This window comes from Stenella coeruleoalba (genome assembly GCF_951394435.1).
Source record: "Stenella coeruleoalba genome assembly, chromosome: 1".
Lineage (NCBI taxonomy): Eukaryota > Metazoa > Chordata > Mammalia > Artiodactyla > Delphinidae > Stenella > Stenella coeruleoalba.
In genome coordinates this window covers 150,829-178,542 of record NC_137169.1, presented here as the reverse complement: position 1 = coordinate 178,542, position 27,714 = coordinate 150,829, and the positions used below count along the sequence as shown (strand labels likewise).

Below are 27,714 nucleotides of genomic sequence, written 5' to 3'. Positions count from 1 at the left end.
GTCCTGAGGATGAGGCCCTCCTGACCCCTCAAGAGCCCAGGGTAACTCAGGGTTCTGGAGGCCCCCTCCACCTGCTGGGGTCAGACCCTGACTCGATACTGGGTGCCTGTGGCCCCACTAAAAAGCCCCAGGTCCTGCTTCAGCCCCTCCTGCAGGGTCGATGCAGGCAGGTGGTCCCGAGAAGCAGCCTCCTGGTGGCCATCAGATCCACTGCACGAGCCCGCCTTCAGCCTCAGCTGCTCCTCGAGGCCACCGCTGGTGGGAAGGTGACAGAGCTTTGTCCCGGGCACTGTTGGAGCTCCTTGGGGGGCGGCCGTCTGGTGGGGAGGGCAGAGGTGCATGTGCTTTCAGGAAGCAACACCCAGAGCTTTCCCAGGAAGAGGCAGGGCCCTCACTCACCTGGGGTAGGTGGCGGGGGCTCGGGCGCAACTTCCCTCGCAGGAGAGACCTGGGGACCCCAACGACAAGTCTGAGGGATGGGCCCTCGGACCGGCTTGGCGGCCAGCTCAGGGACCTGCCGGACCCCACCCCCACCTTTCCTCTTGCCCCCACCCCCTTACTGCCGCTGCTCCCGTCCTTGGTCTCCGCCCATCCTCCCTTCCCCCGTTTCTGTCTCTCCTGCTCCCTCAGGGTCCCAGGAGGCCCCATGCGGTCTCCTCTCCACCCCCGGCTGCAGAACCCCTTGCCCGGGGTGGGGGCTGCTACTCACAAACTGAGGGGAGCCTGGGGGCCGGGACCCCCGGCCCTTGATGGACCCGCGATGCCGCTGAGAGGCTCGGGCCTGCGGGACTCCCTTCTCGGAGAGCAAGTGGGGGCCGGAGAATCCAGAGCTGGGGTCAGAGACAGGCACGGACACGGGGCCAAAGGGGAATGGGCTCGAGGGCTCAGGTCCGAGTGAGCTCTGCATCGCACTGAGGAACTGTCAGGAGAGCGTTGGTGACTGAGGCCCTGGGCTGGGACCTCCGTGCAGCTGAGGGGCCCCTGCCCCAGAAACCCCCTTAGCTTCCCGTGGCAGCCTGAGCAGATCTCAGGTTTCAGGCGCCCTCTCAACCTCAGGCTGTGGCCACGTCCAGCTCTTTCTGTCACCCAGCAGGGGACTGACCTTGTCCAGGTCCTGGATGTCGGTGACCCTGCGGCGGGAAGTGGCAGGTGGTGTGTAGGGGTCAGCGTAGAGCGGGGAGTGCGGTGTCTCCAGAGAATGGTCTGGGGCCTCAGGGCCATCCTCCAGCCTCAACTACAGGCAAGAAACAGGACAGAACCGCTGGAGCTGGAAGTGTCCAAGCCCTCCCTTCTCTGTGCAAGAAGCCTCTGGGTGGCTCCAGGGCCGAGGAGGCCGGGGAGATGGAGGGCGGGAGGGAGAGCCATGCCTGGAGCCGGGGTCAGCGTGCTGGGCCCACCTTGGTCAGGTCCAGGTGCAGTGGGGTGGCTGGGCCGGGCCCCTCGCCCTGGGCCTTGCTCCTGGGTGATCGGTTGCTGCCGGCCCGTCTCAGCTTTGCCTTGTGCCCACCGACGCTGGTGCAGCCAGGGCTGGCTTGCTCCTGTGGGGACCAAGGGCCTTCCAGAATGTTCCCCGGGGCCCTCTCCCACATACCCCTCTGAGACTACACAGAGCCCCTCCGGTCTGAGTCCCCTCCCCTGAAGAACTAGGGCCCTACTTGCAGTGGTGTCCCCAACACAAACTCGCCGCAGTGTCCCCCGCCCCCTTCCTCTGCCCGTTTCCCCCCAGATACTCACTGGTGCGGGCCGGGCAGGGCAGCCTCCAGTGGACTCAGGCGTGGAGTGGCTGGTATGGTTGGAGGCATGTGCTGGGCACCCCGAGTCCCAGCTGGTCCGTCCGTCAGAGGAGAGTGAGCCTCGGCCACTGCCCACAGCCTGGGCAGCCGGCGGTGGGTAAGGGTGAGCCGGATGGCAGGGCCCCTCCCCCCACCGCCCCGGGCCCAGGCCCACCCTCCTGTTTCACCGCTGCCCAGCGGCACCTCCCCTGCTGACTCCTCACCTGTGGGGGCACCCGCAGCCCCGGGAAGCTCTCGGGGCCGGGCAGTGGGGAGGTCCTGTCCCCGCGGCAGGCCGACTGCAGGCAGAGCAGCCAGTGGCCATAATCCTCGTAGCTGGCGCACACCACACGGATGGTGTTGATGAGACGGCCTGGCACACAGATGCCGTGAGGGGGCCTGGCGGGCAGGGTGCCCCCTGCAAAGCCCCGGTGCAGAGCTGGGTGCGCGCTAGGCTCACACCCTCTCTCCCAGGCCTGGCCTCTGCCCACCTTCGATCAGGAAAGAGCGGATCTGTTTCTCCGTCTCGTTCAGGTTGATGTGGATGGCGCTGAGCGGGAGCTCCCCCTGCGGGGCATCCAGGGGGGACGAGGCCTTAGTTAGGGGGAGCAACCCTTGTGCCCACTGCCCCGTCTTGTCCTCCCGAGCTGGGTGGGCACTCGGACGCCGGGCAGAGGGCAAGGCAGGTCCAAGGCCGACACCCCGTGGGAGGCCAGGCACTCCCCGTCTGTCCTTGGGGGGTGCCTTCACCCCCGGTCTCCAGGTGGGGCCTTCGCCAGCCAGTGGCCGACACAGGACTGGTCGGGGACTGGTCCCCTGGGCTACCCGCTAAGATGGGGGTGGGTGGGAAGGGATTACGAGGAAGCCCTCTGTGTGTTTCTCAGTGACTGAAAGCCATGATCACCCCCAGAGTAGAATGTAGTACCCTGATGCACATGACACTCGCTCTGGCCCCGAAGGCCCTTCACACCCACGCCCGGGCCCACACGTGCACACGCACACGCATAGGCCTCAGGCACCAGGAAGATGCCTGCTCAGAGGTATAGGCCCCTTTTAGGGGCACTAGGGGCCCCCACACCACCCACCCCAGGTGATGGGTCTGCTGGTGCCTGAGGACCCTCTAGGATGACACGGGATGCTGAGGCAGGGCGCCCACCTTCCTTGCCCACGTCAGGCTAAGACCAGACTGACCAGGGCAGCGGGCTGGGTGGGTGGGGCCAGTGCTATCTGTCCCAACAGGCCCCGAAATACAGGTTCCTCCTGAGCTGCTGCCCCCTCCCACCCCCACGCAGAGGGTGCGTCCCTGGGGCGGGTCCACAGTGGGGAGGGACCCACCTTAAAGCAAAGCCCATCTGCTTCCTCGGAGAATATGGCCAGGGAGGTCGGGTACAGGACCAGGAGCCGGTCCCACTGCTCCTGTGAGGGGCCACAGAGCAGAGTAGGGGCTCCACCGGCACACACCCAGGGCCCCCACCTGCCGCCTGCACCCCTCCCCCGCCTCCTCCACCTCTGCGCCCCCCACCCACCTGTGAGGGCAGATGCTGCAGCTTGACCCTCGAGGCGCAGATGGCGGTGCCCACCACCTGGAGCCCTGATGCCGTCCGCAGCGGGGTCAGCCTGCGCTGCAGAGTCCAGGGGAGCTCGTTCTCAGGGGGGCCCTGGGAGAGGGGGTTCAAGGGCAGGAGGAGAGTGGGGATGGAAAGGGGCGTGGGGTTCCCAGCACTGACCTGCGGCGGTGCTGGGTGGCGGCGCGGCACCCCTCCCACGAGGGCTATCTGCTTCTCCAGGTGGTAGAGCCAGCGGTCCAGCTCGGCCTGGCTGGGGCAGAGCACGAGAAGGGGGGCGGGCAGCGGGCCTGCGGGAGAGGGGCAGAGTAGGCTAGGCCAGCGGCCACAAGAAAGGCTCCTCAAGGGTTGGGGGGAGCCACTGATGACCACACGCACAGCTCTGGAGGCCCCCGACCCACTGCCCTCCGCCCCAGCCCGGCAGACGCATGTGTGCCCATCGGAGGAAAGGCCAGGACCCCTCAACGTGCTCCGAGCCCCGCCCGGGTCCTGGGGCCGGTCGACGGCCTGGTTCACTGAGCAGCCTTAGTGCTCTCGCCCTCCTGGGGGCCAGGTCAGCACAGGCAGCACCCCCGTGCCCCTGCGCACCTGTGATCTGGAAGGCATGCTCTCTGGATCCCTCGAGCGGGCAGACACTCAGCTCCATCAGTGGTAACAGCCCCTGCCAGAGCACAGCGGGAGGGAAGGGCTGGGGGACTGGGCCCAGCAGGACTGGGCCGCGTGCCCCCCAAGGGGCTGCTCCCTCCCTCTCCCCCAGCTCCTCCGCTGCCCATGTCCCCTCACCTGGAAAGTGAGTCCTTCGGAACCATGGGCCTGGAAGTAGAGGTGGGAGGGGAAGAGCTCCAGGTAGCAGTCGCTGATGTCCTGGGGGAGAGTGGGGCCAGGGTCTGAGGGCTGGGGGCAGGCCCCGGGGTGGCCCTCAAGCATGCCCCTCCCGGCCCGGCCCCCACCTGGCTGTGCTGGAAACGCAGCTGGACCTTGGTGTAGTGCACAACCGTGCCCAGGCTCCTCACGGGCGCCCTCCGCTGCCCTGCCTTGAACACGCTCAGGAAAGGCTGCTCCAGGCTTGCTTGCTGGCTCTCCAGGCTCGGGATGCTCTGGGGTGGGGGCAGAGCTCAGGCGAGGGGGCCTGACCAGCGGCCAGCAGCCCTGGCCCCCAGTCTCACAATACACAGGTTAAGAAGGCGCACGCAGCATCACACGTGTGTACAGAACCCTGTCCACACTCACAGCCTCTTCACATGCAAACAACGCAGCACACACACACAGACACACACACACACACAGACACACACACACACACACACACACACACACACACACACACACACACACACACAGCCTCCATGCTGGTCACAGAACTCTGTGCGCTAGTCTTGGAGTCGTCGAGGTTTCAGTTCAACGCAGATACAACCTTAGCTTCGTTATTTCCTAACCGTGTTCCCTCATTTTGGTTATTCAACCTCCCAAGACTTGTTGGTCAGAAGGGTTTTCAGGTGTCCAGGTGAGACGATACTCGAATCCCTCCCACACCTCAGGGTTGGCTACTAACATTTTAGAACTTGGTTCTACCAAGAAAGAGGGGGGCTGATTTGTAGTATTTGCCAATTTCCCTGGTGTAAGTACTCCCGTTACAGCCCATTTCAAGCCACCAGCACACTGCCACCCGCGCCCAATCTCCCTCTCAGCGGAGGCCAAGGTCCTGACAATGACCAAGGGGTCCTCTCCGCTCACATCAGGCACGTGCCTGTCTCAGGAGCTCGGCCTTGCTGCCCCCTCTGCCTGGACCACTCAGCTCGGACCACTCAGCCCAGCCCCTTCTCACCCCATCCAGAGCCTGGCTCAGACCCCCTTCTCTGTGAGCCCCTGTCCGGGTGCCCTTCCAACATTTTAGCCTCACTGACCCCCGCGCATTGGTCCTCCTGTACGTTTCTGCTCAGCGCTGGCCATGTCTGGCTTACTCTGTCTTTTACTTCTTTGTTTTATCACCTGGCTCGGTCATGGGGTGAGAACGGTACGAGAATGGGGCCCGTTGCTGGGCCAGGGCCTAGGACGGGCCTGGAGTGTGCTGGGGGCTCCATGTCTGTCTGCTGAAGACAGGGAGGGTGAGCGCCCACCAACAGCTGACCCTGGCACACAGAGACTCCTCTATAAACAGGGGCTTGACTGTCAGAATGGAGTCAGATTGGGACGGGCGCCGAACTGGGGCTGGAGGGGCTGAGGTCTGGGATCAGGGCGTGCTGGGGAGCTGGCAGGGGCTGCTGCGCCCTGACCAAGCTGAGGCACCCCTTGGGCAAGCCCAGGAATGTGAACAGACAGACTCACAGCTTGCTGGCGTCCCTGCCTTTGGGTGGGGCCTCCTGCACCCACACCCAGTGCGGGGAATGATGCCGGACGGGACCCATGCAAAACAGGCCACGGCGCAGGAAGGGCCACGCAGCTGGCCCTGTGGCCTGGGCTCAGCCCTGGGGCCGTGGCTGGGCAGGCTCTCGTGTGGGTGTAGAACCCACACCCGGGCAGGGCTCGCGGAGCGCTGGCTCCTCCCCCGGCCCCACTCCCAGAGGTTCAGCAAGCCGGGTCCCCTCTCCAGCTGCCATGTCCCGGCCCAGGCGGGGCCTGGACAGAGGGAGCTGTGGTGTGAGATGCGGCCACACAGAGGGATGCCGCCTGGGACTTGTCGGAAGTGCTCTGTCCACTTCTCTGAGGCAGCCTGGTCTCTGAAGCCAGCACTTGGCCACAGGGAGCCCAGGACACCCCAGGGAGGAGGAGAGGGGACAGCCCGACTGGGACACTTGGGAAGCTGGCTTGGGAGCCCACACCAGCTGTTGTGAGGACCGAGGGGCGCAGGGCAGCTGTGTCTGGGGCAAGGACCTGGGGGGTCACTTCCCTCACACCCCAGGGCCTCTGCACACAGCAGAGCCTTGCCCCGCCCCTTGCCATGCTGGGTTAAAGGGCGGGTGTCTCTCCCCCTCGGCCAGCTGGGCAGGGGCTTGGCGGTGGCGTTCAGCTCGGGGTGGCCTGCCGTGCGCTTGGGAGCCATGTCCCTGTGGCAGGGCCTGGGGGCGGGGCGCAGGGGCTGCTGTGGGATGAGGCAGCGGTGGACACTGAAGGGACACCCCTTGGAGAAACCGGGGCCGAGGGTAGGGGGGAGGCCGGCTCACTGTGCACCCGAAGCCCCTAACTCTCGGAGTGACAGGGGGGCGTGGCGGTTCATGGCCCTGTCACCAGCCTGACCCCCGTGCCCACACGGCAGCGGCCAAGACACGCGTGCTCGTCCAGCTCCAACGTGCCCAGACACGCTGGCCTGGGCCCGGGCCCGGGGCGGGGGGCGGACACCAGGGCCCCCAGGCAGGGCTGGCACGTGGCGAGGCGTGGAGGCCCCGCCCCACCGCCCCACTGACTCAGGGCCGGGCCTCAGTTTCACTCTGCTCAGACTTTCGGCCGATGAGCTTCCCAGGGCAGGGCTGCACCTACTTCCTCCCTGTGCCGTGGACTTGACTCCCCTGGTCCGACGCGGAAGACTCCGGGCCCAGCACAGGCAGGACACACACGCCCGGTCACACGCAGACCACCACTGCCACGCCCCCTCGAGCCAGGGCTCACTGGCCGGCTGCTCACCGTTCCAGGGATGAAGCGGAAGATCTTGTCGGCAGTGGTGTCCCCATCCGGACTGGCCTCGGTGCCAAACAGGCCGACCAGCTTCCGGGCGCCGTCCTCTCTGGGAACAAGGGAAGGGGTGCTCACAGCCTGGCCCCCGAGGCAGATTGAGGGAGATCCTGTGACCGAGTGGCCGCGGCTGTACCCTGCCCCGCCTCACCTATTTCCCTTCAGCGAGGGCTTTCTGGAAAAGGAGGCTCGGAGCCTCCTAGGGGCCTGAGGGACACAGTGGCTGTTCCCCATGGGCAGCGGTGGCAGCCGGCCCGAGTAGAGCAGGTCGACAGGTCTGGGTCCCTCCGTCCCGAGCCTCCTGCCCCACCTCCTGGGGCGGGGCTCTGGGGCAGCCTGCCCTGTACCCAAGGGCCGGGGAGGCGGAGCCTTTCTGGGAGGGACCTGGCCCCCACCTGAGGCTGAGCTGAGCCTTTCAGTTCCCTGCCCGGGGTCCTCCACACACGCCAGCCAGCGGGGGGCAGGGAAGGCTCCCCTCCTCTCACCGCCCAGTGAAGAGTCCCCAGTCTGTACAGGAGGGGGCCCACAGGCCAGACTGTGATTGCATCAGACTGGGGGTGCCTAGAGCTGGAGCTCCGTGAGCCCAGGCGTCCCCTTCCAGACCTCCCCACCGTGTGAGCACACATCCTGTTTCCACCGAAATGCCTGTTGCTGAGTCACCAGTGACTGCAGGGGGCTGTGTGCTGACTCTCAGCTGTTGAAGCAGGAATTTGCAACTGGGTCAGGGGAAGCCAGGACCCTCCCGCAGCCTCCTCTCTTGCCTCAGTCCAATCCTCACCCCAGATCAAGGTCAGGGTCCCCAAGGCTTAACCAGAATCCAGGAGGGAGGTCATGACCCTCCCAGGTGCGCCTGGGACAGCCATGGTGAGGGGGAATGCCACGCATAGCCAGGAGTTAACGCACCGGCCACCACAGCCCTGCCCCTGGATGTGATGGTGCGGCCTCCAAGCCCCCAGGTGCCAACACAGCATCTCGGCCCAGCCGCATAGCCACCCCAGGCCCTCCTGGTCACCCCAGGCGGGACCCTGGAAGACAGAGATGGACACTCAGCCACAGGCCCGCAGAGCCCAGGAAATGTGTTTATTGTTCAAGGGGCTCATATTGCTGTATGCGGCCTGCGGTGCACGTGTGCCCAGCTCAGTGCAGGATCCAGAAATGACACCACAGCCACGGGAAGGAAGCCCGATTCGTGCCCGCCCCCGCCGGGAGTGTGCCTGGCTGGGCGAGGCCAGGAGGTGTGCACAGCTCAGGCTGGGGGTCTGCACCTGCTCAGAAAGTCCCCCCCCATAAGTGCTCTGCATCACCCCTCGGTCCCTCCAGGTCTAGAGAGTCCAAGTTGGCCCCTTACCCACGGGCAACGCCAGTGTCCACCCTGTCGCTCCCCAGTGCCCCTAGCACGGTGGGAGGACACCCAGGAGGGCAGCTTGGTCCCAGAGACAGGACACTTTAAAAGTAAACGGAGAGACTGGCAGCTGCAGCCTGCTCACCACCAGTCAATAAATAAACGAGTGAATAAATAAACGGCACACACAAACAAACACCGAGGAAGGAACACAGAAAGCCGCGGCCTAGACGCGCGGAGACTGGACAGACGGCCCCGGACGTTCCTGGTGGGGGCCGAGCCCCGCCCCACGCGCAGGGGAGGCAGGCGCTGGGCCCAGGGGGCTTAAGGCACGTGGGAGGCCGCGGGCGGGTCTCTGCGCAGCCGCACCACGGGTCAGAGGCTGGTGGACGACACGGACAGCGTGGGCGAAGAGGGCGGCGGGAAGTTGAGCAGCTCGAGCACTGCCACGCCCACGCTGCTGCGCCGCGTGAACATGCAGGACGCGGCCACCCACTTGTTGGTCCTCGGGTTGTACTTCTCAATGGAGTTGAGGCTGGAACTGCCATCGTTGCCCCCTACGGCGTACAACCAGCCATCCATGGACACCAGGTCGTGTGTGCTCCTGCCGGCAGGGCGGACAGGGAGAGGTAAGGGGCGAGGCTGGGGGTGAGGAGGGCGCAGGGCCGGGTCTGGGGCGGTAGACACCTGAGGAGCCTCAGGGGGCGGGGCCTTGGGAGGTATCATGGGGGCGGGACGGATGGGAGGGGGAAATGAGCCGGTGAGGCGGGGCCTTGGCATGATGGGGGCGGAGCCTTGGAGCAGTGGGGGCGGGGCCCTGGAGGGAGAGACCTGGGAAGGAGGTGGGGGCACACGCCGCGCAGGGGTGAGAGCCTGGGACACATCTGTCGGGGTCGGGGGTGCAGACCGCTGTGGTGGTGACAGGTGTGGGGGCCAGCACACCTTCGGATGTTCATGGGCGCCACACTCTCCCAGGCACCCGCCTTGGGGCTGTATCTCTCCACAGAGTTGAGGCAGCTGGTGCCGTCATTGCCACCAGCCACGTAGAGGGCCCCCTCCAGCACCGCCACACCCGCGGAGCTGCGCCGGCTCAGCATGGAGGCCACGGGCGTCCAGGAGCTCACCTGCGGTGGAGGGACGGGCTGGGGGCAGACCCACTACCAGCCTCCCTCCGTCTCCACGTGCAGGACTCTAGTCCAGGGTGGGATGTCTGTGGGACAGGGTGGACGTAAAGGGATGACCCTCCGGGGGATGGGGGTGGCCAGAGAGTGATGGCCCGAAGTAGCTCTGGGGAGGGGAATGTGTGGTTGGGGTGTTTCGCACCTGGGGCTCATACTTCTCCACGGTGGCCAGGTGTGACGAGCTGTCATAACCGCCCACGGCATACAGGTTCCCATCTGCAGAGAGTCAACACACCCATGGTGCACCTGCTGTGTGCGGGGGTCCCTGGGGTGGGAGCTATGCAAAGCAGTCACCCACCGAGCATGGCCACGCGCACGTATCGCCTCCGGGTGCTCATGGCGGCGATCGACGTCCATGTTCCCGTCAGGGGGTCGTAGCGCTCGGCACTGTAGACACCAGGACGGCTGCTGACCTTGAGCAGTGGCAGAAAGGCAGTCCCGGCCCCACGACCTGCCCTCCCCCGAGGAATGACTAAAATTCTGTGCTAGGCAGTCACGGAGGCTGACCCCAGAGTCCCACTGGAGCAGGAAGCAGGGCCTGCTGGGTGGACACAGGCCACAGGCTACCTGGATAATGCTGGGCGAGTGTCCACCTGGGCCCAGCCCCTGGCCTGGTGGGAAGGATGCCAGAGAGGAAAGAAGGGGCCACTGGGCTAGCCAGGTCACAGGGGACCCTGGTGACCTGACTCAGGCAGGGTCCCCCTTGGTTCCCCTCAGGCAGGACCTCTGCGGTCCTGGTGCAGCCACACCTGCTAAGCCAACCCTGAAAGGCCACCCGGCCCTGACCCCAGCCACTACCTGTTGAGGCAAGAGGCCCCATCGTAGCCACCGGCTGCATACAGGAGCCCGTGCAGGGCAGCCACACCCAGGCAGCTGCGCCTTGTGCCCATGGACACCTCAGGCTGCCAGGTGTTGGTCACAGGGTCGTAGGACTCTACGGTGGCCAGGTCTGAAGTCCCATCGTAACTAGGGGAGGGGTTTGCTGCCGGTCAGGGTTGGCCCAGTGGGCACATGCCAAGCCCCTGACCCGAGCCCAGCCCCCGCTCTTACCCGCCCACGGCATACAGCCGGTTCCCGACTGCCGCCACGCCCACCCGGGCCCGGCGCGCGGACATCGAGGCCACCACATGCCAGCGGTCAGCGCGTGTGTCGTACGCTTCACAGTCGCCGTGGATGGCGAACAGGCTCCCGCCACCTAGGCAGGGGGAGGTGATGGGGCAGGACGAGGGGCCAGGGGCACAGCGGGCTAGGGGGCTCTAGCACAGCCCGAGGCTGAGGGCCTGGAGGCTCCGAGGGCAAGTGGGGCCAGTGACTGGTGAGCAGGTCACACCGCGGTGGATGCAAGAGCAGGTGTGGGGTGAGCGCAGGGTGGCCTCGGCACGGGGTGGGGGGGCTTGTGCTGGGCTTGTGGGTAGGGACACAGGGCGTAGGGCAGGGATGGGGGACCGGACGGGACGGGTGGGCGTACCCACAGCGAAGAGCACAGGGCCAGCGCCCTCACAGCGCCGGGGCCGGGTGCGGCTGCTGCCCAGGACGCCCCTCTGCTCGGGCAGCAGGTGGAACTTGAGGGCCTCAATGAGTAGGTCCTTGCAGTCTGGGTGGTGCCGCACCAGGCTCTCGGCGTCCACGTGGCCCAGCAGGAAGTCCCGGCTCAGCAGGGGCAGGCGTACACACTTCATCAGCTGGGGTGTGGTAGCACGCCTGCTATGGTCGGGCCTGCTCATGTGTCCTGGACCCTCCTCAAGACACATGCCTGCATCACCCCTGTGGGATCTCTGGACACAGAAGGGCCCAGGCACGCCTGATCCTCAGTCACTGCATCCCCTCCCACGCACCGCAGGCCCCCCAGCGCCTGGCCTCACCCGAGGAACGTGCTGCCTCCGGGTATCCACGTCGTGCTTGACCCAACTCAGGACGGCACGGTAGACGTCCTCCTCTGAAGGCACGTTCAGGCTGTCGCTAGAAACCAGTTCCAGCACCTGGGGGTGGGGACCCTCAGACCTGAGATCTGGGGAGGGGCTTGGGGACCCATGGAGCCCTGAAGGTGCCTGGGAGGGAGAGTCCAAGGGGGCCCAGTGTTCCTATGAGGAAGACCCAAGCAGGGTCAGGAGTCACAGACCCAGTTCCCAGGGGCCTAGCTCCAGAGCAGTCCTGGGAGTACGGAACCAGGCACGGGAGACTGTGGGCAGGTGTGTAATCAGAAGAGGAGAGTGTCAGGTATCAATGGTGATAGCTTGTGTGGGGTTAGAAAATGGGGGTGGGGGGTTCCCAGGGGATGGGTGGCGGGGTTGGAACGTCAGTCAGAGACTGGAGATAAAGACTAAGGGGCAAAAGACCAGGTCTTATGGGCCCAGATGATGGGGGCCGGGGGGCCAAGGCTGGTACTGGAGTCTGGCAATTGGGTCAGGGTTGGGGTCCGAGTCAAGGTCCAGGCTGTGCTCCAGCTGCCACGTTACCTGCTTCAGCGGCAACAGCATGAACTCCTCAGTCTTGGCCACGTCCACGAAGTGCTGCAGCACGTACCTGTGTGCCGCCTTGAGCAGGTCACTGCACGAGTGTGTGTCGGCGAAGCCCCGGATGCCCAGACAGTTGGAGGGGTCGAGCTGACTCAGCAGGAACTTGCAGCAGGCATCACGGACCCCATTCAGCTGCAGAAGGCTGGCGGCCGGGAGCAGAGTCTATGGGGCAAGGTGGGAGAGAGGGCCAGGGGAGCAGGGACAGAGAAATGGACGTGAGGACTGAAGGGGTGGCAGCAGTACAGGGGATGCTGGGGGCGTGGGGAGAGCAGAGGCACAAGCACGATAGCGGTACAGGACATGAGAGGTGAGGCAACCTCACCTGCACGTTGCCTTCCCCCACCACGATCTCGGCCGTGTACGCAAACTGCACCAGCTGGTCCAAGGCCTGAGGGTCGATATCGTGCAGCGTCACATGCGTCTGACGGCTCTCACTCATCTCATCTGTGGGGACAGCAGGTCAGGCTGGTCCCCACCTTGGAAGAGCTGCAGAGTCCCCCAAGTGCCCGGACCCGATGGGGCAGTACTTGCTTGTGAACATGGCGTGGAAGTAGGGGCTGCAGGAGGCCAGCACCACCTTGTGTGCCCGGATCTCCTTAGCAGCCACGTGCAAGACGATGTCACACAGGAGGCCGCGCTGCCGCATGCGGCTCATGGCCACGAAGGCATCGTGGTAGTGCCGCTTGGAGTTGTGGGATACGGTGTGGCCCTCGCGGCTCAGCAGCTGCACTGCACCCTCCATGGGGCCCGTGGGCCGGGCCTGCCGGGGCCGGGCACGCTCTGCCTCGGGGCTGTAGGTGGGCAGTGCCTGGTCACGGTGTGCTCTGCAGGGAGCTGCTCACCCACCCCTGAGACCCTGGGCAGGGCCTGGGCACCCAGGAGGCCACCCGCCCCCAGCAGCCCGAATCAGGTTTCCATCAAGGACCCACTCCCCTCGGGACCTCCCCTGCTCTCCAGGCGCTACCGCACTCTGCTCCCTCGCATCCAGGGAGCCCAACTAGACTCTGCTCCAACCTGCTACCAGAGTGAGGTCGGATCCCACGGCAGACCCCGGTCCGTCATTGAACCTGTACATCTTCCTCTGCCGCGACCCCTGCTCCAATCAAGCACCACACTTCCCTCCGCCCGGGGGCCTCCGTGAAGAACCCGGCTCTCTAGACCCTCCTCGCGACTAGGCTCTCTGTCCATCGCTGGCAACCCTTCCCGTGCCCCCATCAGAGTCCGGTGTTCTCGGCACGGGCAGGGCATGAGGGAAGTGCACGAGGTGAAACCGGTCCGTACTGACCGGTGGCTCTGAAGCAGACCCCTACACCGATCAGCAAGTGTGACCTCTCTTGACCGCCAACCCCCCATCATTCAGACTGGCCGCCCGAGTCTTTGAACGGCGCAGCCGGCATTCAAGGGCGGTGGGAGGGGACAGAGCCTCCGGGAGCAGACTCCTCGGGACGCCCTGCCCCGCGCCGAATGTATGCGCGGGTAACGCAGGGGACCTGGACCCTCCGCGGTAGGGCCGAGCCTGCGGGGCACGAGGTCGCCCCCTCCCGGCAGCCTGCCAGGGTCGGCGCGCCCCTCCCTCCCTCCCTCCCTCCTTCCCCCCTCCTCCTCGGCCCTGGCCAGTCACGGTCCCCAGGCCCCCGGCCCACTCACGCTGCCGGCTGCGGCGGCGGCGGCGGCGGCGGCGCCTCGGGCGCGGGCCCCGGGCTGCCGTGCTCTGGACTTTGCGTCCTGCCGGCCGGGCGCTCGCTGCGCGGCTGCATGGGTTCGGCCGCCGGCCCGCCGCCGATCCGCGGAGGACGCTCGGACAAGCGGACGCCGAACGGCTGGAGGGCTGCTCGGCGGTGGCGGCAGGCTCTGCGTTCCTCGCTCCCGCCGCTTGCCCGCAGCCGCTGTTTCTCGGCGCCGCCCGCTCCGCCTCCTGCGCTCCCCCGAGGTTTCGGGGGCGCCGCGTAGCGCGCGAATCCTCCCAATGTTTCGGCGCTCCGCCCGCCTCCTCTTCCAGGAAGCCCCCCGGGCCCCGCCCGCCGCCTATCCCCAAGAAACCTCCTGGACCTTCCGCCCGCCTCAACTCGTTCAAGAAGCACCCCTCTCCCCTTTCGGGGCCCCGCATCTCCTGGGGGGCCGAATGGCCCCACGTGATGCCCCTGGGACCTGAGCCAGCCGGGGGCCGCGTCTGCCCTCCTCTCTCCAACCCCACGCAGGCCACTTTGCCGTCTGGCCTTGATCTGGACGCTGGCTGCAGAGCGGGAGAGGGGGTGGGGTGCACGCCCTGGGCGCTGTGGGGTCCCCTGTCTCGGGATCTGGCTGTCCAGGCCCGCGGACCTCCGCCATTAGGACGAGTGGGGGGAGGGGAGGGCATAGGTTGGCTTCCCCACCTCCTTCCTTCCCCAAGGCAACCTTCCAGCCTCCGGGCCTTTGCACCTGCAGGCTGTTCCACAGATAGGGCAGAGCAAAAGTGGCTGTCCCCGCCGGGGCCGGCCTGGGTACTTAGGCAGATGTGTTCGTAGCTGAATTCCCAGTAGAGGACTCGCTGGACTGAAATATCAGCCATCCTCTTTCAGGGAGACTTGGCCAACCTGGTTTCAGTAACGGTGCTCGGGTCTGTCCGCTGTCTCACCCCTCTGGCTCCCCCAGCGCAGGTGCTATGGGGCTGTCCAGTGAAGTGGAAACGGCTCTCATCGTTCTGATCCTCATCAGAGTGTCATTTATCAATTCCCAAACAGCTCATCTATAGCATCACCATTTCTATTTTCGTCTGTTTTTTCTACTAAAGATTGTTGGCTTTTTATTATTGATTTCTAAGAGCTCTTTGTATAGAAGTCCTCTCTGACACATGTTTCCCCCCATGCATTTTTTCCGTGGTCAATGCATTGACATCCTCACAGGCACGTGTTCACGGAACCCATGGAGGGGGCGGGGGGGGTGTGCTGTGGGCTGGGCTGGGCGACGGTGACCCGGCCCGGCCCTCCCCCAGGTCGGTGTCGTTACTAGTGCCTTTTTTGGTAAACGTCACAGATTTGTGAGCGGAATGGCGGGATTCCGCCCTACGCAGTCCTGCCGGGTGCTGGAGCTCCGCAGTCTGTCCCTCAGCGGAAACGAGCGGGAGCCGTGACTGAACCAGGCCTGCGCAGGGAGCTTTCATCCCGCGTGCCACCCTGGGAGGCCGAGCGCCTCCCGCCCAAAAAGAGATCCGAACGCGCCCTCCCGCCTGGATGCCGCCGCAGCCAAGGTTGGAGAACCTTAAAGCCACCTGGCGGGGCGCGGCGGGGCGGAGCCAGGGGCGGGGTTGCCTGCAGGAAGTGCGCCTGGCGCAAGGCCTGCTGGGGCCGGAAGTGGGGCGCACGCTACGGGCCTGCAGTTATGGCGGCGGCGTGGACCCGCAAGCGGTGAGTTGAGGCTCCGATCAGGCCTCCCGGCGGTCGCTTGCATCCAGAGAGGCTTCTCTTGCACCTCTCTGTGTTCCTGGGGCGGCCGGGCTGGGGCACATCGGGCTGGCGGGGAGTCATGACTCCAACGGCATGGCCCGCAGGCGCCTGGCGGAGCTGACGGTGGACGAGTTCCTGGCCTCGGGCTTTGATTCCGAGTCCGACTCGGAGCCCGAAGGAGCCCCAGAGGCGGAGACGCGGGCGGCGCGCGGAGCGACCCGGAGCCCGGACGGGCCAGGTGGGAGTCCCTTGCCCAGGTGAGTGGAGCGTCTTCTACGGGCCGTGTGTAAGCAGAACCCACTTAACCGTCCTGGCCCGCCCCACCGGAAGGGTGCTGACCACTCCTGGGGCCTCAGGACTGAGGCCTAGGGACCTCTGATCTCTCCCCCAGACCTTTCGATTTGTTTATTCTTCCGTCCGGTATTTACGGAGTGACTGCTCTGTGCCAAGTCATCCCGGTGTTGGGAAACGCTGGAGAATAGTATTCATTTTTGGTCCAGGAGAGCTTACTCGGCCTTGGATAAACTACAGCGTGTAGGGCGGTGGAAGAAATAAGTGCTGCAGACAGGAAGGAAAAGCAGAAGGAGCTGGAGGAATAGGGAGCATAGGTGGGAGCTTCTGCGGCAGCGTTAGGTGGAGTGGATAAGGCCGTTTTATGAAACCTGAGGGAGTAAATTGCAGCAGTAGGGGAAGAATGTCTGGGTGTTTTAGGCATTAGGAACAGCAAAGGTCTTGAGTTGGGAGTGAGCCTTACGCAGAGTTCAGCATGGCTGTGGCAGGAATGCGAGGAGAGTAGTAGGAGGTGAAGCTGGAGAGACGGTGATGGGGCTGGATCTCGTAGACCGTTTATATGGCGTCTTAGTACAGTTAGAAATTATCTTAGGGTTTTGAGTAGTGAAGTAACGTCGCGTGACATGTAACAGGATGGGTCCCTCCGGTTGCTGTGCTGAGAGCAGGTTGTAAGGGGCTGGAGTGGACAAGTGAATTGAGAGATGATGCTGGTTTGAGAGGAGTCGTGAGACTTTTGGAAGTATTGATGATGAGATCTCGTGGCAGAGTGCGCGCTGGGTGTGAGAGACAGAGAGGGTTTACCTTTCACGTGAGTACCTGGAAAGGGGGAGTTAGCGACAGCTGAGGTAGAGCAGCGTGTGGGCAGAGTAAGTTCGGGGGAAGCTGCAAGTTCAGCGTTGTTTTGAAACACGCCTTGGGTTTGAAACACGTGTGCAGAGGCTGCCGGACGTGTGAGTCCGGAGTTTGGGGGAGAGAGAGATCTGCTGAAAACTTGCTCTCTGGAAAGCTCCCTGCCTTGGTTGTTAGCAGCTGCTGTGGAGGGAGCAGACGAAGCCTCATAGGTTCTCTGAGGAGGACAGGAAGGCTGATCCCCCCTCCCCCCTTGGCCTTGGCTGTGCCAGCCGGTCAGACTTGATGACCCCACCTTCTCAGCCGGCGTAAGGGCCGTGCGTCTGAGCACAAGGACCAGCTCTCTCGACTGAAGGACAAAGACCCTGAGTTCTACGAGTTCCTGCAGGAGAATGACCAGAGCCTGCTGAACTTTAGTGATTCGGACAGCTCTGAGGGCGAGGAGGAGCAGCTCCACTCCCTGCCCGACGCGCTGGAGGTGAGAGCCTGTGCACAGCTGGGTGGGGGCGGGGGCGTGTTTGTGGCCTCTGCATCTGGTCCAGTGGGGCCCTCTGTGTCTGGTGCAGGAGGCGAGCGAGGAGGAAGATGAGGAGGACGGGGCCCCCAGAGGGCCTATGGGGAGGAGGAGGGGCTCTGCCTCTGTGACGCTCGCCACGGTTGAGAGATGGACGCAGGCGGCGAAGGTGAGAAGTGGCCTGGGGTGGGCCGCTGACCCCGCCCCAGCTCCCGTCCCCCTGCTTTCTTTCACGTACCTGGGGCAGTGCAGGTGGGAGGAGCCCCCTCTGATCCCGTTCAGCACGAGAGAGAATCTCGCAGTTTTCCCTGCATGCTAGGAGGGCTCAGGACTGCATTCTCTCCTTCATTCAGAGACTAGGGCCTCTGCCTTCTCCTTTCCTCTTTTTTTCTCCAGGGCTCTCTGAAGTTCACTGTGGGCAGGACATAGTCTCTGTGCCTTTGCTCGCTGGTGGAGCCAGGGCCCTTCTGAGGGCCTTGCAGTGGTTTCTGCGGGGAAAAGAAAGGCCGGAAAGGGAGGACTCCAGATACCACTTGGAGCTAGCCATTGTTTAGATTCAGGCTCCTCCGCCCCTCCCTCATGGCCCTTCCAGGAGGATGCTGGACTCTTTCTGTTCCTTGCACATGGCTCCGTAACGCTGCTCCCACCTCTGCTCTTGGTCTGAGGATGTGGCCGAGGATGCCTTCCTCTCATAGAGCAGATTCCTGGAGCCCCAGCTAGCTGAGTGCTCCTCCAACATTCTGGGTCCTTCTGCCCTTTTAGCAGCACCTCACTCCAAAGCTATTCCACGAAGTTGTGCAGGCGTTTCGAGCAGCCGTGGCCACCGCCCAAGGAGAACAGGAAGGCACTGAGACCAGCAAGTTCCAGGTCACGGACAGTGCTGGTGAGCTGGGGTGAGGGGACCAGGGATACAGTCTCTGTGTTCCATTTTCTGTCCTGAGAGTGGCATCTCTGGTTCCCTCGTTGCAGTGTTCAACGCTCTGGTCACTTTCTGCATCAGAGATCTCTTTGGCTGTCTCCAGGAGCTGCTCTTTAGAAAAGCCCCGAAGGACAGTAGCAGGTAAGAGGGAGGAGAATGGCATGGGGCGGCATGGTCGGGCCCTGCACTGGGGAAGGCAGGGGCTCTGGGACCTAGGGGCCCATTCTAGGCCTAGCTGGCACAGAGGGATGTGGAGGACAGAGCCAGGCTCTTTGTGGGGCTCTTGGGAGAGGCTGGACACTCAGGGCCCTATGGGGGTAGCCCTGTCCTTCCTCCTTCCTGCCCAGAATTCCTCAAGGGCCACAGAGTGTGTGCTGGGCTTTGCTCCCCTGGCTTTCCTGGTCAGGATTCTCTCTTTTCTCTTTGGACAAGTCAAGTCTTGTCCGCTCTCCTTGCTCTTTGGCTGGTGCGAGTGTGTGTGTCTAGGCAGGGACCCCATCCATGCTGGCTCGAGGACCTTGACTTCCGTGTGAGAGGTCAGTTGAGCGAAGGCCCTGGAAGGTTTCCAGAGGGGGCGGAGCAGCAGCCCGCATTTGGCAGCTTGCGGGCTCCACTGGGGCTCCCAGGAGCTTGCGGCCACGTGACCCGGAGGCAGGAAAGGCTTGGAGGGTCACACTCACCCCGACACTGCTCAGAGGGAGAAGGAAGCTCCAGGGAGAGGTCCGCCGGGACCACCTGGCGGGGGAGGAGGAAGAGGCCGGGACTCGGGGCTGGGAGTACCTGGGCCTGGGGGCATGGTCGGGGCTGGACTGATGCGGCCGCGTAGGGGTGGCTGCCTGAGGGGGCAGGGCAGCTGGCTGCTGGCGAGAGTGGAGGGCCACAGGCAGTGAGTGAGTGGGCAGCAAAGAGGCAGCGCTCAGTGGTGCTGGCGTTGGCTGGGTGCGCGCTTCCGTGGGGGCCGCTGCAGTGGGGAGAGCGGTCACCATGGAGGACAGCGGGCTTGGGAGGAAGCGGCAGCGCGGCCTGGGTCGTGGCTCCAGGTGCCCAGCAGCCGGCCTCAGCCCATGGGGAGGCTAACAGGGGCCCCTGTCCTTGGTTCTTTTGCACACGTTAGCAGAGTTAACAGACACTCAACGTGCTGAATTCTGCAAGTGTTGAGAGGCGATGCCTTTGAGAAACCTCCTAGGCACCAGTCACTGCTGCTGAAATTAAGGTGTAAATGACTTGGTCTCTGTAAAGCGTATGTGGCCCGGGGAGTTCCCCGGTGGTCCAGTGGTTAGGATTCGGTGCTTTCACTGCCGTGGCCCGGATTCAGTCCCTGGTCGGGGAACTGAGATCCCGTAAGCCGCAAGGCTAACAACAACGACAAAACTGTACGTGGCCCGAAGGAAGACAGCTTGTTGTGCTGGTTGGCGATGCCTGGGTCAGACCTGGGACTGCGGAGTGTGGGTGCCTGAGAGGCGTGGGGAGCTGGAGGCCAGGGGTCTGTCTGGGGGCTCTGGGGGAAGTGGCTGGCCCTGGGCTCAGACAGGAAGGATGGTCAGCCCTCTGGCCGGGTGGGGTGGCCTGTGGGGGGCTTGGGGCTTGGTGGTACCCCTCCTTAGGTGTAGCTGTGCGCCATCCTTGAGAGAGTCCTGGTGTGTCTCTCGCGTCTATCCAGCTGGAAAGGTCCCTGAACTCATGGGAAAGATGGGGGGCGGGGTGTCTCACCACAGGGCCATGTGCCCTTGCGTCCTGGACACTGTGTGTGTCCTGGATGGGACGTGGCTTGGGGCACACCCCTGCCTCCTGGTGGCCTCCTGGTGCCCTCCTTGTGGCCTCGTGTCTGAGCTGGAGGGCGCGGTCTCCCTGCAGGGTGCGGCAGCCATCCAGCAGCCCGCTGTGGGGGAAGCTCCGGCTAGACATCAAGGCTTACCTGAGCTCCGTCACACAGGTGCAGTCCTGGGGGGCGGGGCCTGCCGGGTCACATGGGGGCCTGGCCGCATCCACCGGTCCAATCCTTCCTCGTATCCCGGGCCTCGCTGACCTCTCCTGCTTCCCCAGCTGGTGGCCTGTGTGGCAGAGACGACAGTAGCGGCGGCCGTCCTCCAGCACGTCAGCAGCTCCGTGCCCTACTACCTGACCTTCCCCAAGCAGTGCCGCATGCTGCTCAAGGTGTGTTGGCCTCAGGGCAGCCCAGCTGCCGGCTGGAGTGCAGGGGGCATCTGTGCCACCCCATGGGGTTCTGTTTTTGGGGCACACTCGAGGCAGCACAGCCCAGTCACGCGAGGACGGGCTCCCCTGGGGGGCGGGGGGCAGCTTTCTGGCACCCACGTGCATACATGCGCTGGACAGCAGAGGTCAGTTTTCACCATACGGCCTTCAGGAGGGGTGACGTGCTTTGGTTTCGCTCCTCCCCGATTGAGCCCTAACTCGGGGAGTTCCCCGGGGGGGGTGCTGTGGGAAGGACTGTCTCTGGCCGGGCTCGGGGTGGGGGGTGGGGGGCCCGGGGCAGGCGGTGACAACTCGCCTCCACAGAGGATGGTGGTCCTGTGGGGCACGGGTGAGGAGACGCTGCGTGTGCTGGCCTTCCTGGTGCTCGTCAAGGTCTGCCGGCACAAGAAGGACGTCTTCCTGAGCCCCGTCCTCAAGGTAGCGGTGCCCCCGGCTCTTCCGTTAGGGTCCGGGTTGAAAGTCTTGATCTGAGGGCTGGGCAGGCTGCCTTTGTGGTCGGTGTTCCTCGCGGGTGCTGTGACCCTGGGCAGACCCAGGTCCTCGTCATGGCTTTCTCCAAGAGAAGTGGGGGACGGGATGGCGTGGGGACAGGAGCCGTTGGTCCCCCTGGGGCTCCACGTGGAGTGGCCTGCACAGCTCTCCCCTCAGTGGACGAGGACATCAGACGTGGAGAAGGACGGGGACCCTGCTGCCTGGCTCTAAGCCTGGGGTGGCCTGCCCTGCACAGAACCCTCTAGAAGCGCCCTGCATCAGCCTGGCGGGCAGCTGGGGCTTCTCTGCCTCCTTCCCTTCTGGTCCGTCCACGGCCCTTGCCCTTCCGCACGGTTATTCATGCTGCAGCTCCCTCCTTCCTGGGTGTCTAGGCCTCCCCGTAAGACCCTTCCCCTCGGCACTGCAGACTCTGCCTGGGGCCGGTGGGCTGAGCAGCAGTGGGGCCTCAAGAAGCAGGGCCGTGCGGCGGGGGGGGGGGGGGGGTCTGCGGCACACGTGGCTGGGCCGTGGTTCCTGCTGAGGCGAGCTCTGAGGGAAAGGCCCGGGTGTCTGCAGGGGGCTTGGAGCTGGGTGGTGGGGGCATGCGGCCCTGGGAGCTCAGAGGTGGCTCTGACTAAGGTGTTTCCGGCAGCAAATGTACATCACGTACGTGAGGAACTGCAGGTTCACCTCCCCCAGCACCCTGCCCCTCGTCAGCTTCATGCAGCGGACTCTGACAGAGCTGCTGGCCCTGGATGCGGGCGTCGCCTATCAGCACGCATTCCTCTACATCCGCCAGCTCGCCATCCACCTGCGCAATGCCATGACCACGCGCAAGAAGGTGGGTGGGGGCGGGGCCCGACCCACTGCGGGGGTGGGGGCCTGGCCTCCTGCGAGAGGCAGCTCAGCCACTTGGCGGCAGGCGCCAGGGCCCTTGCTGGCGGGGGCTGTGGCATAGGTGCAGGGGACCCCTTCACCTGGGCGGGGCTGACCGGGGGGACTGCGCTCTGCCCAGGAGACGCGCCAGTCCGTGTACAGCTGGCAGTTCGTCCACTGCCTCCACCTGTGGGGCCGCGCCCTCAGCACCATCTGCCCCAGTGAAGCTCTGCAGCCGTTGATCTACCCCCTGTCCCAGGTTGTCATCGGTTGCATCAAGTGAGTCGCGGCTGGGGGGTTGCCCCGAGGGCCGAAGGAGGTGGGGCCAGGGCTACACAGGGAGAAGGTTACAGGAGGCTGTCCTGGAGGTCAGGGTAGGGTCAGGGTTGTTCACAGAGGGTCTGGCCAGTGCCCCTGGCAGCTGGGGCCTCCAGGTGTGGTGTCTGTGACTTGGCAGCACCTGAGGAAGGTCTGGGCTGAGGCTGTCCGTGGCCTTGTCCCCGGTATCCCAGAATCGTTGTCAGCTGGGCCTCTTGGTTGCCTGTGACCTGGTACCTTAGTCCAGGATGCCGCACACACGTGCATTCTGGGGACGCGGGGTAGAGGGGACTGTGTGCAGTTTGAAGGCATTTGGGGTTATCTGCCTGGACGTCTTGGACAGAGCAGGTTTGGAGTGACGAGGCACGGCTGGGGTTGGTTTGCCTATGAATATCGTGCTGGTCTGTGGCGGCAGACACGGGCGGAGCCACATGTGGCCAGCAGAGGGCATCCTTGTTCTCCTGAAGGGAGAAGAAAGAACAGTTTTGCTGTCTCACGTGTTAAAATGAAATTGAGTTGCTAGCCAGGTGGGGTGGGGTGCCCGCCCCGGTAACTGAGCAAGGAGGCAGGTCCTTAGAACTGCGACTTCGGTGGGGGCCTTCTGTCCTGCTTTTATCTGTCTGAGGCTGGTGTGGCTGCTGACCCTGCCGGGGAGGAGCCCCTCCTGAGGTTGGAGCCCAGTGGGTGGGGAGAGTTCAGAGGCAGCGGGGCCAGGCAGGTGAGGCTGGTTTGGGGGTGTCTGAGTCTGGGGTCTCTGCTCACTCCCGCCTTCCCACATCCCCAGGCTGGTCCCCACGGCCCGCTTCTACCCGCTGCGCATGCACTGCGTGCGCACCCTGACACTGCTCTCGGAGAGCACAGGCACCTTCATCCCGGTGCTGCCCTTCATCCTTGAGGTGAGCAGGTGCTCGAGGGGGGGCGGAGGGTGCGGGAGGGAGGACGCCTCCTGCCGCATGTGGCCCGACGACTCCTCAACTCGGTGCAGCTCTCCTGAGTGCTGGCTCTTTGCCCATAGCACACGGGTTGCGAGGGTGTTAACTGTGTGCGGTGCCTGCCCGATAGGCGAGAGTGGCACCGCAGGTGGGTACAGCTGCTCTGCTGGGCTGGCCCGAGGGCGCTGATTTTAAGGCACAGACTTGGGTCGATCTGGGTGTTTCCCCAAGATTAGAGGGAGCGGCGGAGCTGGGCTGAAAGCCCCGTCTGATTCCAAAGCTGTGTTCCCTTTGCTGCCTCTGTGCGTGTGTATCCGTGTGTATACGTGTGCACGTAGCTTAGGTAGGGAGAGGCTTCAGTCCAAAGGCTAGAGGTCCGCTAGGGCCGGGACCAGGCTGTGGGGATGCGATCGTGGGTGAGGAAATTGCAGTGATGGTGACCCTGTGCAGGAGGGACCCTTCTTTGTCTCCAGACACTGGTTCTCATGTTTTTCTGGCCCAGTTTCAGGAGGGGGACAGCAGCAGTGTGTAAGGGTGTGGCCTGGTCCTGCCCCATTGACCAGGGCCCTGCTCTAGGGCAGAGGGACTCCCTTGGGGACCAGAGATCTGGAGCTGTGCGGGGAGGGGCTGGTGTCTGTGAGGCCGTGGGGCTGGCACTGTGTCTGGCCACTTGTCCTTGGTCTCAAGATGGGTGTCCAGAGACCCAGGGTACTGGGGTGGGCAGGCTAGGCTGACGGGTCCTTGGGGCAGATTTTCCAGCAGGTCGACTTCAACAGGAGGCCGGGGCGCATGAGCTCCAGGCCCATCAACTTTGCTGTGATCCTGAAGCTGTCCAAGGTCAACCTGCAGGAGAAGGCGTACCGGGTGAGCCCAGCCTCCAAAGGGGTCCGGGAACGCCCTGGGCGGGGTCACGGCAGGATGTCACGGGGCACCGAGGTCAGCGTGCGGGGTGACTGGAGGTAGACGAGTGTGGATGGGAGAAGGCCCGCTACCCTCCAGGCTTGAACCTTGTGGGCCTCCCGGGGCTGGGTAGCCTGATGAGCCTGAGCCCGAGTGTGGCTCCGAGGTCTGAGCTCCCCTCTGCCCTGACGCTGTCCGCTCCCTCGCTGCCTCAGGATGGCCTGGTGGAGCAGCTGTACGACCTCAGCCTGGAGTACCTGCACGGTCAGGCCCACAGCATTGCATTCCCCGAGTTGGCGCTGCCCGCTGTCTTGCAGGTGTGTGCCCGCTGCCCCCCGCCCGAGTCCCTCCGTGGGCCCAACCCCTCAGCAGACCAGACCGCCTCCTGACGGGCTGGCGCCCCTCGCGTGGGGCCAGAGCAGGGCAGCCCTGTCACAGCCGCACAGGGCCAGTGGCAGGGCCTGGTCAGCTTGGGGTCTCTGTGCTGGCATCACCTGGCAGCTGGGTCCCCGGGGCCGTGGTGTTGGGGTACATGCCTGGGAGCCTGAGGAGGGCGCTGGCCCGGGTGCGTCAGGAGGACCCCAGGACCTGTCAGCCCCGCTCTAGCGTGCTACAGCCCAGGGCCTGGACCAGCCGTGAGGGCTCCTGGGGGTGTTGGGGCTCAGCAGGCTGCACCGGCCCCCGGCTCTGGGTCGGGCTGGTCTCACTGCATGCTTTCCCAGGTGCTCCTGGGCCGGGTGAGGAGGTAGGAGACGTTAGGGGGTCACAGGAAGCCCTGGCCGCCCACCTCAGCTTTTCTTCAGGTGACATTCGGGGTGGGATGGGGGGGGTCTTTCCTCTCAGAAGCCCCTTGGAGATCCGTTTACTTTCAGCCTAGGTTTCTCATTTCAGGGAGGCCTGTGCCCGTCTGGCCCTGGTAGTGAGTGGGGCAGGGTTGCTCAGACATAGGTGTGTGTGCGTCGTCCTCTCTCTGAGTCTTGGGGATCGTGGTCTAGAAGAGGGTCAACAAACGTTTTTGGTAAAAAGTCAGATGGTAGATATTTTAGGTTTTGCAATCACGGGGTTTCTCAATCCGCTCAACTTGCCCGCAGAAGTGCAAAAAAATTCACAGAAATGCAGGAACGAATGAGTGTGCCGTGTGCCAGCACGACTTTACTTAGACAGGCAGCAGGCGGGACGTGGCCTGGAGGGTGGATCCATCCTGCCCCTGCCCACCCCTCTGCCTGGCCCACGGGGTTGGTGGTCATCCTCCCGTCAGCCCTTCGACCCCCACAGGTCCCTAAGGGCTGGGCCATAGAGTCACCCAGCCCCCCCCGCCCCCCCACACACTTGCACTGGGGCTCCCCCCAACCTCAGGTGTGTCCCCCAGGGCTCTGAGACACACGAACCCATGACCCGCCCCCGCCTGCCTGTGGTCACCGCTTGCAGGGTGCAGAGTAGCCTTGTGCCTGGGGCTAGGCTGAGCCCCCCTTCTTCTGCAGCTGAAATCCTTCCTCCGGGAGTGCAAGGTGGCCAACTACTGCCGTCAGGTGCGCCAGCTGCTCGAGAAGGTGCAGGAGAACGCAGAACACATCCGCAGGCTCCGCCAGAGGGTCTCCTTCGGCGTGTCCGACCAGCGTGCAGTGGTCAGCTGGGGGCTGGTGCCGGGGCCCGGGGGCCACTGGTCAGTGTGTGGCTGAGGTCTGGGGCTTTGCCCGGGGTGGGACATGACCCTGGATCTCCCTGCACAGGATGCCTGGGAGAAGCGAACCCGGGAGGAGGGGACCCCGCTCACGAAGTACTACAGCCAGTGGCGGAAGCTGAGGGACCGTGAGATCCAGCTGGAGATCAGTGGCAAAGAGCGGGTATGGTGGTGGTGGGTTGTTGGGGATGTGGGCACGGCTGGGAGGATGTCAGCAGCGGTCGGTGGGTGCTGCCCCCAGCCACCCTAGCTGCACCGTGTGCTGGCGCTGCCGATGCTCTGATGAGGCGGATGGCGGGCAGAACCGGGGAGAGTCTGGGGGCTTCTCCCATGACCCTCAGGTGGAGAGGCCCCAGGGCTGTGCTGGGGCAGAGGCTGCTACCCCTCAGGCCTGACGGGCTGCGGCTTTTGGAGGAGTGAGTGCTGGGCTGACCTTGTCACCTAGGCCAGCCTGTGGACACCAGAAGGGCCGGCAGGGAGGTACAGGAAGAGCTCTAGCTCTGTCTTTGGGTCTGGGCCTGATCGGTGGGTACGTGACGCTGTGACCTGAGGGGACAGCTTCGTGCCAAGCGGCCTGACTGTCTGCATCCCTGTCCTGGTGTCAGCATGGGCAGGCCATCTGTTCCGGGAGTGATGGCTGAAAATTAGGGAAGGAGCATGGTTGGAGCCTGCAGCTTTGATGTCACTTAGCGGCCTCCTCACTGGCCTGGTAGGGCGGCTGTCCAGGGAGCCTACCCAGTGATGCCGACCAAGTGTCCCAAAAGTGGCCAAGCGGGGTCCTTGCATGGGGGTGGGGGCTGGAGGCTAGAGGAGGGCCTCACGGGGTAGGAGGGTGCAGGACTGGGTCTGGAATGTGAGTCGGGCTTGGGCTTGGGCTGTGGTTTGGGCTGTGGCCAGTGGGCAGGCAGCCCTGAGAGCCCACCCTCACCTGCAGCTCTGGGTCCCTGTCCTTCCAGCTGGAAGATTTGAACTTCCCAGAGGTAAAGCGCCGCAAGGTGGCGGACAGGAAGAGTGAGGACAGAGCAGAATTCAAGGACCTCTTTGATCTGGACGTCGCTGAGGACGTCGACGCCGAGGACGCCGACGCCGCCCCCGACTTCCCAGAGAGAGGTGGGGCCCCCAGGCCTTGTGTCACCCCCTCCCACCACCACCTTTCAGGGCAGTTCTGGGTCCTCTCCCACTTGAACAGAGGAGACCTAAGGGAAAGTGGGGTCCAGGGCTGTGCCCCGGCCCCCGTCCTGCCTTAGCTGCCCCTCTGTGCGTTTGCCGGTGGGTCCACCCCCATGGGCTCTTGTGCTTGGTCCCCAGGGACGCCTGGGTCCCCAAGAGCTTGGCAGAGGGTGGAGGAAGTCAGCGGCTCAGAGGGTAAGTGGTTCCTGAGAGCGTGGGGTGCCGTGGTTTTTGAGCCCATCTGTCTGGGGACCGAGACTGTCATGGGGGATCCGGTGGGTGGGCAGGGCCATCGGCTCTAAGCTGGGCCCACGCCCTCCCCCCCTCCCCCACACACTGGGCCAGCTGCTCCATCCCCGCTGGCTCTGGCCCCCAGCAACAGCAGCAGCGATAAATTAATTAGTGCTGTGATTAATTAGTGATGAGTAACCTCCCAGGCTGGCTTCTTCCTGATAAAGCAGAATTTATGTAGCTGTGCGCTCTCCCTGCAGATGGAAACCCAGACACAGAGGCGGGGCCGGACCCCCAGGAGCCGTGGCGGCTGGCCCAGGGGCCGGAGGATGAGCTGCAGGATCTAGAGCTCTCCGAGGACGAGGACGACTGAGGGCTGCCCGCCTGGAGCCTTGTGGGGGGCTGCTGCATGGCGTTCCCAACCTCACTAGGCAGCCAGGTGTGCTGCTTCCCGGCTGCGGCGAGCCGAGGCCCTGGGGTCTGCGCCCACGCAGGGCGTAGATGGTGGATAGGGCTTTATTTTTACAACATAAGAGACCAGAAAGGACCAAGTGCTGTTCCAAGTCTTGGAGTGGCGGCCATAAACCACCGTGGGGCTGGCCTCCTGCCGCAGCTTATGGTGGCGGGTGAGACGCACCTACCCCGCGAAGGTGCCGACCTGGAGTGGGGCTCTGCCGGCGTTGGCACGCGGTCATGCCGTGCGCACGGCCAACGCTGCAGGGCCTGGGGTGCGCCTGCGCCTTCTCCATCTCTGCTTTGTCCGCAGCCACCCAGCGTGCAGCACCCCCGCCCCGTGCCTGGGTTCAGTCCCCACGCGGTCTGCACCAGGCCCTGCAGGCACCCGCAGAGAGTCTTTGGAAACTCATTCTTTCCCTCTTAAATCA

The 27,714-nt window shown here is 64.5% G+C and overlaps 3 protein-coding genes across 8 annotated transcripts; 1 reads left to right on the top strand and 2 right to left on the bottom strand.

Annotated features, from left to right (window-relative positions):
* Positions 1–60: 60 nt before the first annotated feature.
* On the bottom strand, positions 61–7,345 carry PLEKHN1 (pleckstrin homology domain containing N1). Its single transcript, XM_079932075.1, has 15 exons — positions 7,155–7,345; positions 6,956–7,055; positions 4,288–4,434; positions 4,121–4,201; positions 3,926–3,998; positions 3,299–3,627; positions 3,108–3,188; positions 2,264–2,339; positions 1,997–2,145; positions 1,735–1,872; positions 1,398–1,538; positions 1,103–1,234; positions 710–919; positions 400–448; positions 61–317 (listed from the first exon to the last, which is right to left on the bottom strand). The coding sequence occupies exons 1-15, from the start codon at positions 7,235–7,237 to the stop codon at positions 202–204; spliced, it is 1,905 nt and encodes a 634-aa protein (XP_079788201.1). The 5' UTR covers positions 7,238–7,345; the 3' UTR covers positions 61–201.
* A 676-nt stretch (positions 7,346–8,021) lies between these two features.
* Positions 8,022–13,896, bottom strand: KLHL17 (kelch like family member 17). Of its 4 annotated transcripts, none has more exons than XM_079943073.1 (12): positions 13,690–13,896; positions 12,574–12,833; positions 12,365–12,486; positions 11,983–12,204; positions 11,389–11,574; positions 10,995–11,301; positions 10,577–10,721; positions 10,325–10,492; positions 9,825–9,913; positions 9,669–9,742; positions 9,288–9,469; positions 8,022–8,949 (listed from the first exon to the last, which is right to left on the bottom strand). In XM_079943073.1, the coding sequence occupies exons 1-12, from the start codon at positions 13,797–13,799 to the stop codon at positions 8,721–8,723; spliced, it is 2,094 nt and encodes a 697-aa protein (XP_079799199.1). In that variant the 5' UTR covers positions 13,800–13,896; the 3' UTR covers positions 8,022–8,720. The 4 variants fall into 4 exon arrangements, with proteins under 4 accessions (XP_079799199.1, XP_079799201.1, XP_079799200.1 ...); XM_079943075.1 differs by having other exon boundaries at positions 10,995–11,208; XM_079943074.1 differs by having other exon boundaries at positions 11,389–11,505.
* A 1,478-nt stretch (positions 13,897–15,374) lies between these two features.
* On the top strand, positions 15,375–27,710 carry NOC2L (NOC2 like nucleolar associated transcriptional repressor). 3 transcript variants are annotated; one of them, XM_079943055.1, is made up of 19 exons: positions 15,375–15,425; positions 15,569–15,721; positions 16,908–17,082; positions 17,171–17,287; positions 17,884–18,001; positions 18,088–18,178; positions 19,892–19,970; positions 20,081–20,191; positions 20,555–20,668; positions 21,375–21,563; positions 21,738–21,877; positions 22,701–22,812; positions 23,599–23,712; positions 23,964–24,065; positions 25,230–25,373; positions 25,479–25,592; positions 26,386–26,539; positions 26,738–26,794; positions 27,091–27,710. In XM_079943055.1, exons 1-19 carry the CDS (start codon positions 15,400–15,402, stop codon positions 27,201–27,203), a joined length of 2,223 nt encoding a protein of 740 aa, XP_079799181.1. In that variant the 5' UTR covers positions 15,375–15,399; the 3' UTR covers positions 27,204–27,710. The 3 variants fall into 3 exon arrangements, with proteins under 3 accessions (XP_079799181.1, XP_079799180.1, XP_079799182.1); XM_079943054.1 differs by having other exon boundaries at positions 17,881–18,001; XM_079943056.1 differs by lacking the exon at positions 26,738–26,794 and having other exon boundaries at positions 17,881–18,001.
* The last annotated feature ends 4 nt before the right edge of the window (positions 27,711–27,714 follow it).

Excerpts from the sequence above, each read along its gene's own strand:
- KLHL17 (XM_079943073.1), bottom strand. The coding sequence starts at position 13,799 with ATGCAGCCGCGCAGCGAGCGCCCGGCCGGCAGGACGCAAAGTCCAGAG. Across the intron at positions 11,302-11,388 it reads GGAGGCAGCACGTTCCTCGG|AGATCCCACAGGGGTGATGC; the intron begins GTGAGGCCAGGC and ends TTCTGTGTCCAG. Across the intron at positions 8,950-9,287 it reads GCGCCCATGAACATCCGAAG|GAGCACACACGACCTGGTGT; the intron begins GTGTGCTGGCCC and ends CCCTGCCGGCAG.
- PLEKHN1 (XM_079932075.1), bottom strand. The coding sequence starts at position 7,237 with ATGGGGAACAGCCACTGTGTCCCTCAGGCCCCTAGGAGGCTCCGAGCC. Across the intron at positions 3,999-4,120 it reads CCGAAGGACTCACTTTCCAG|GGGCTGTTACCACTGATGGA; the intron begins GTGAGGGGACAT and ends GTGCTCTGGCAG. Across the intron at positions 449-709 it reads CCCCAGGCTCCCCTCAGTTT|GTCTCTCCTGCGAGGGAAGT; the intron begins GTGAGTAGCAGC and ends TGGGGTCCCCAG.
- NOC2L (XM_079943054.1), top strand. The coding sequence starts at position 15,400 with ATGGCGGCGGCGTGGACCCGCAAGCG. Across the intron at positions 25,374-25,478 it reads TGTCCGACCAGCGTGCAGTG|GATGCCTGGGAGAAGCGAAC; the intron begins GTCAGCTGGGGG and ends CTCCCTGCACAG. Across the intron at positions 26,795-27,090 it reads GGAAGTCAGCGGCTCAGAGG|ATGGAAACCCAGACACAGAG; the intron begins GTAAGTGGTTCC and ends CTCTCCCTGCAG.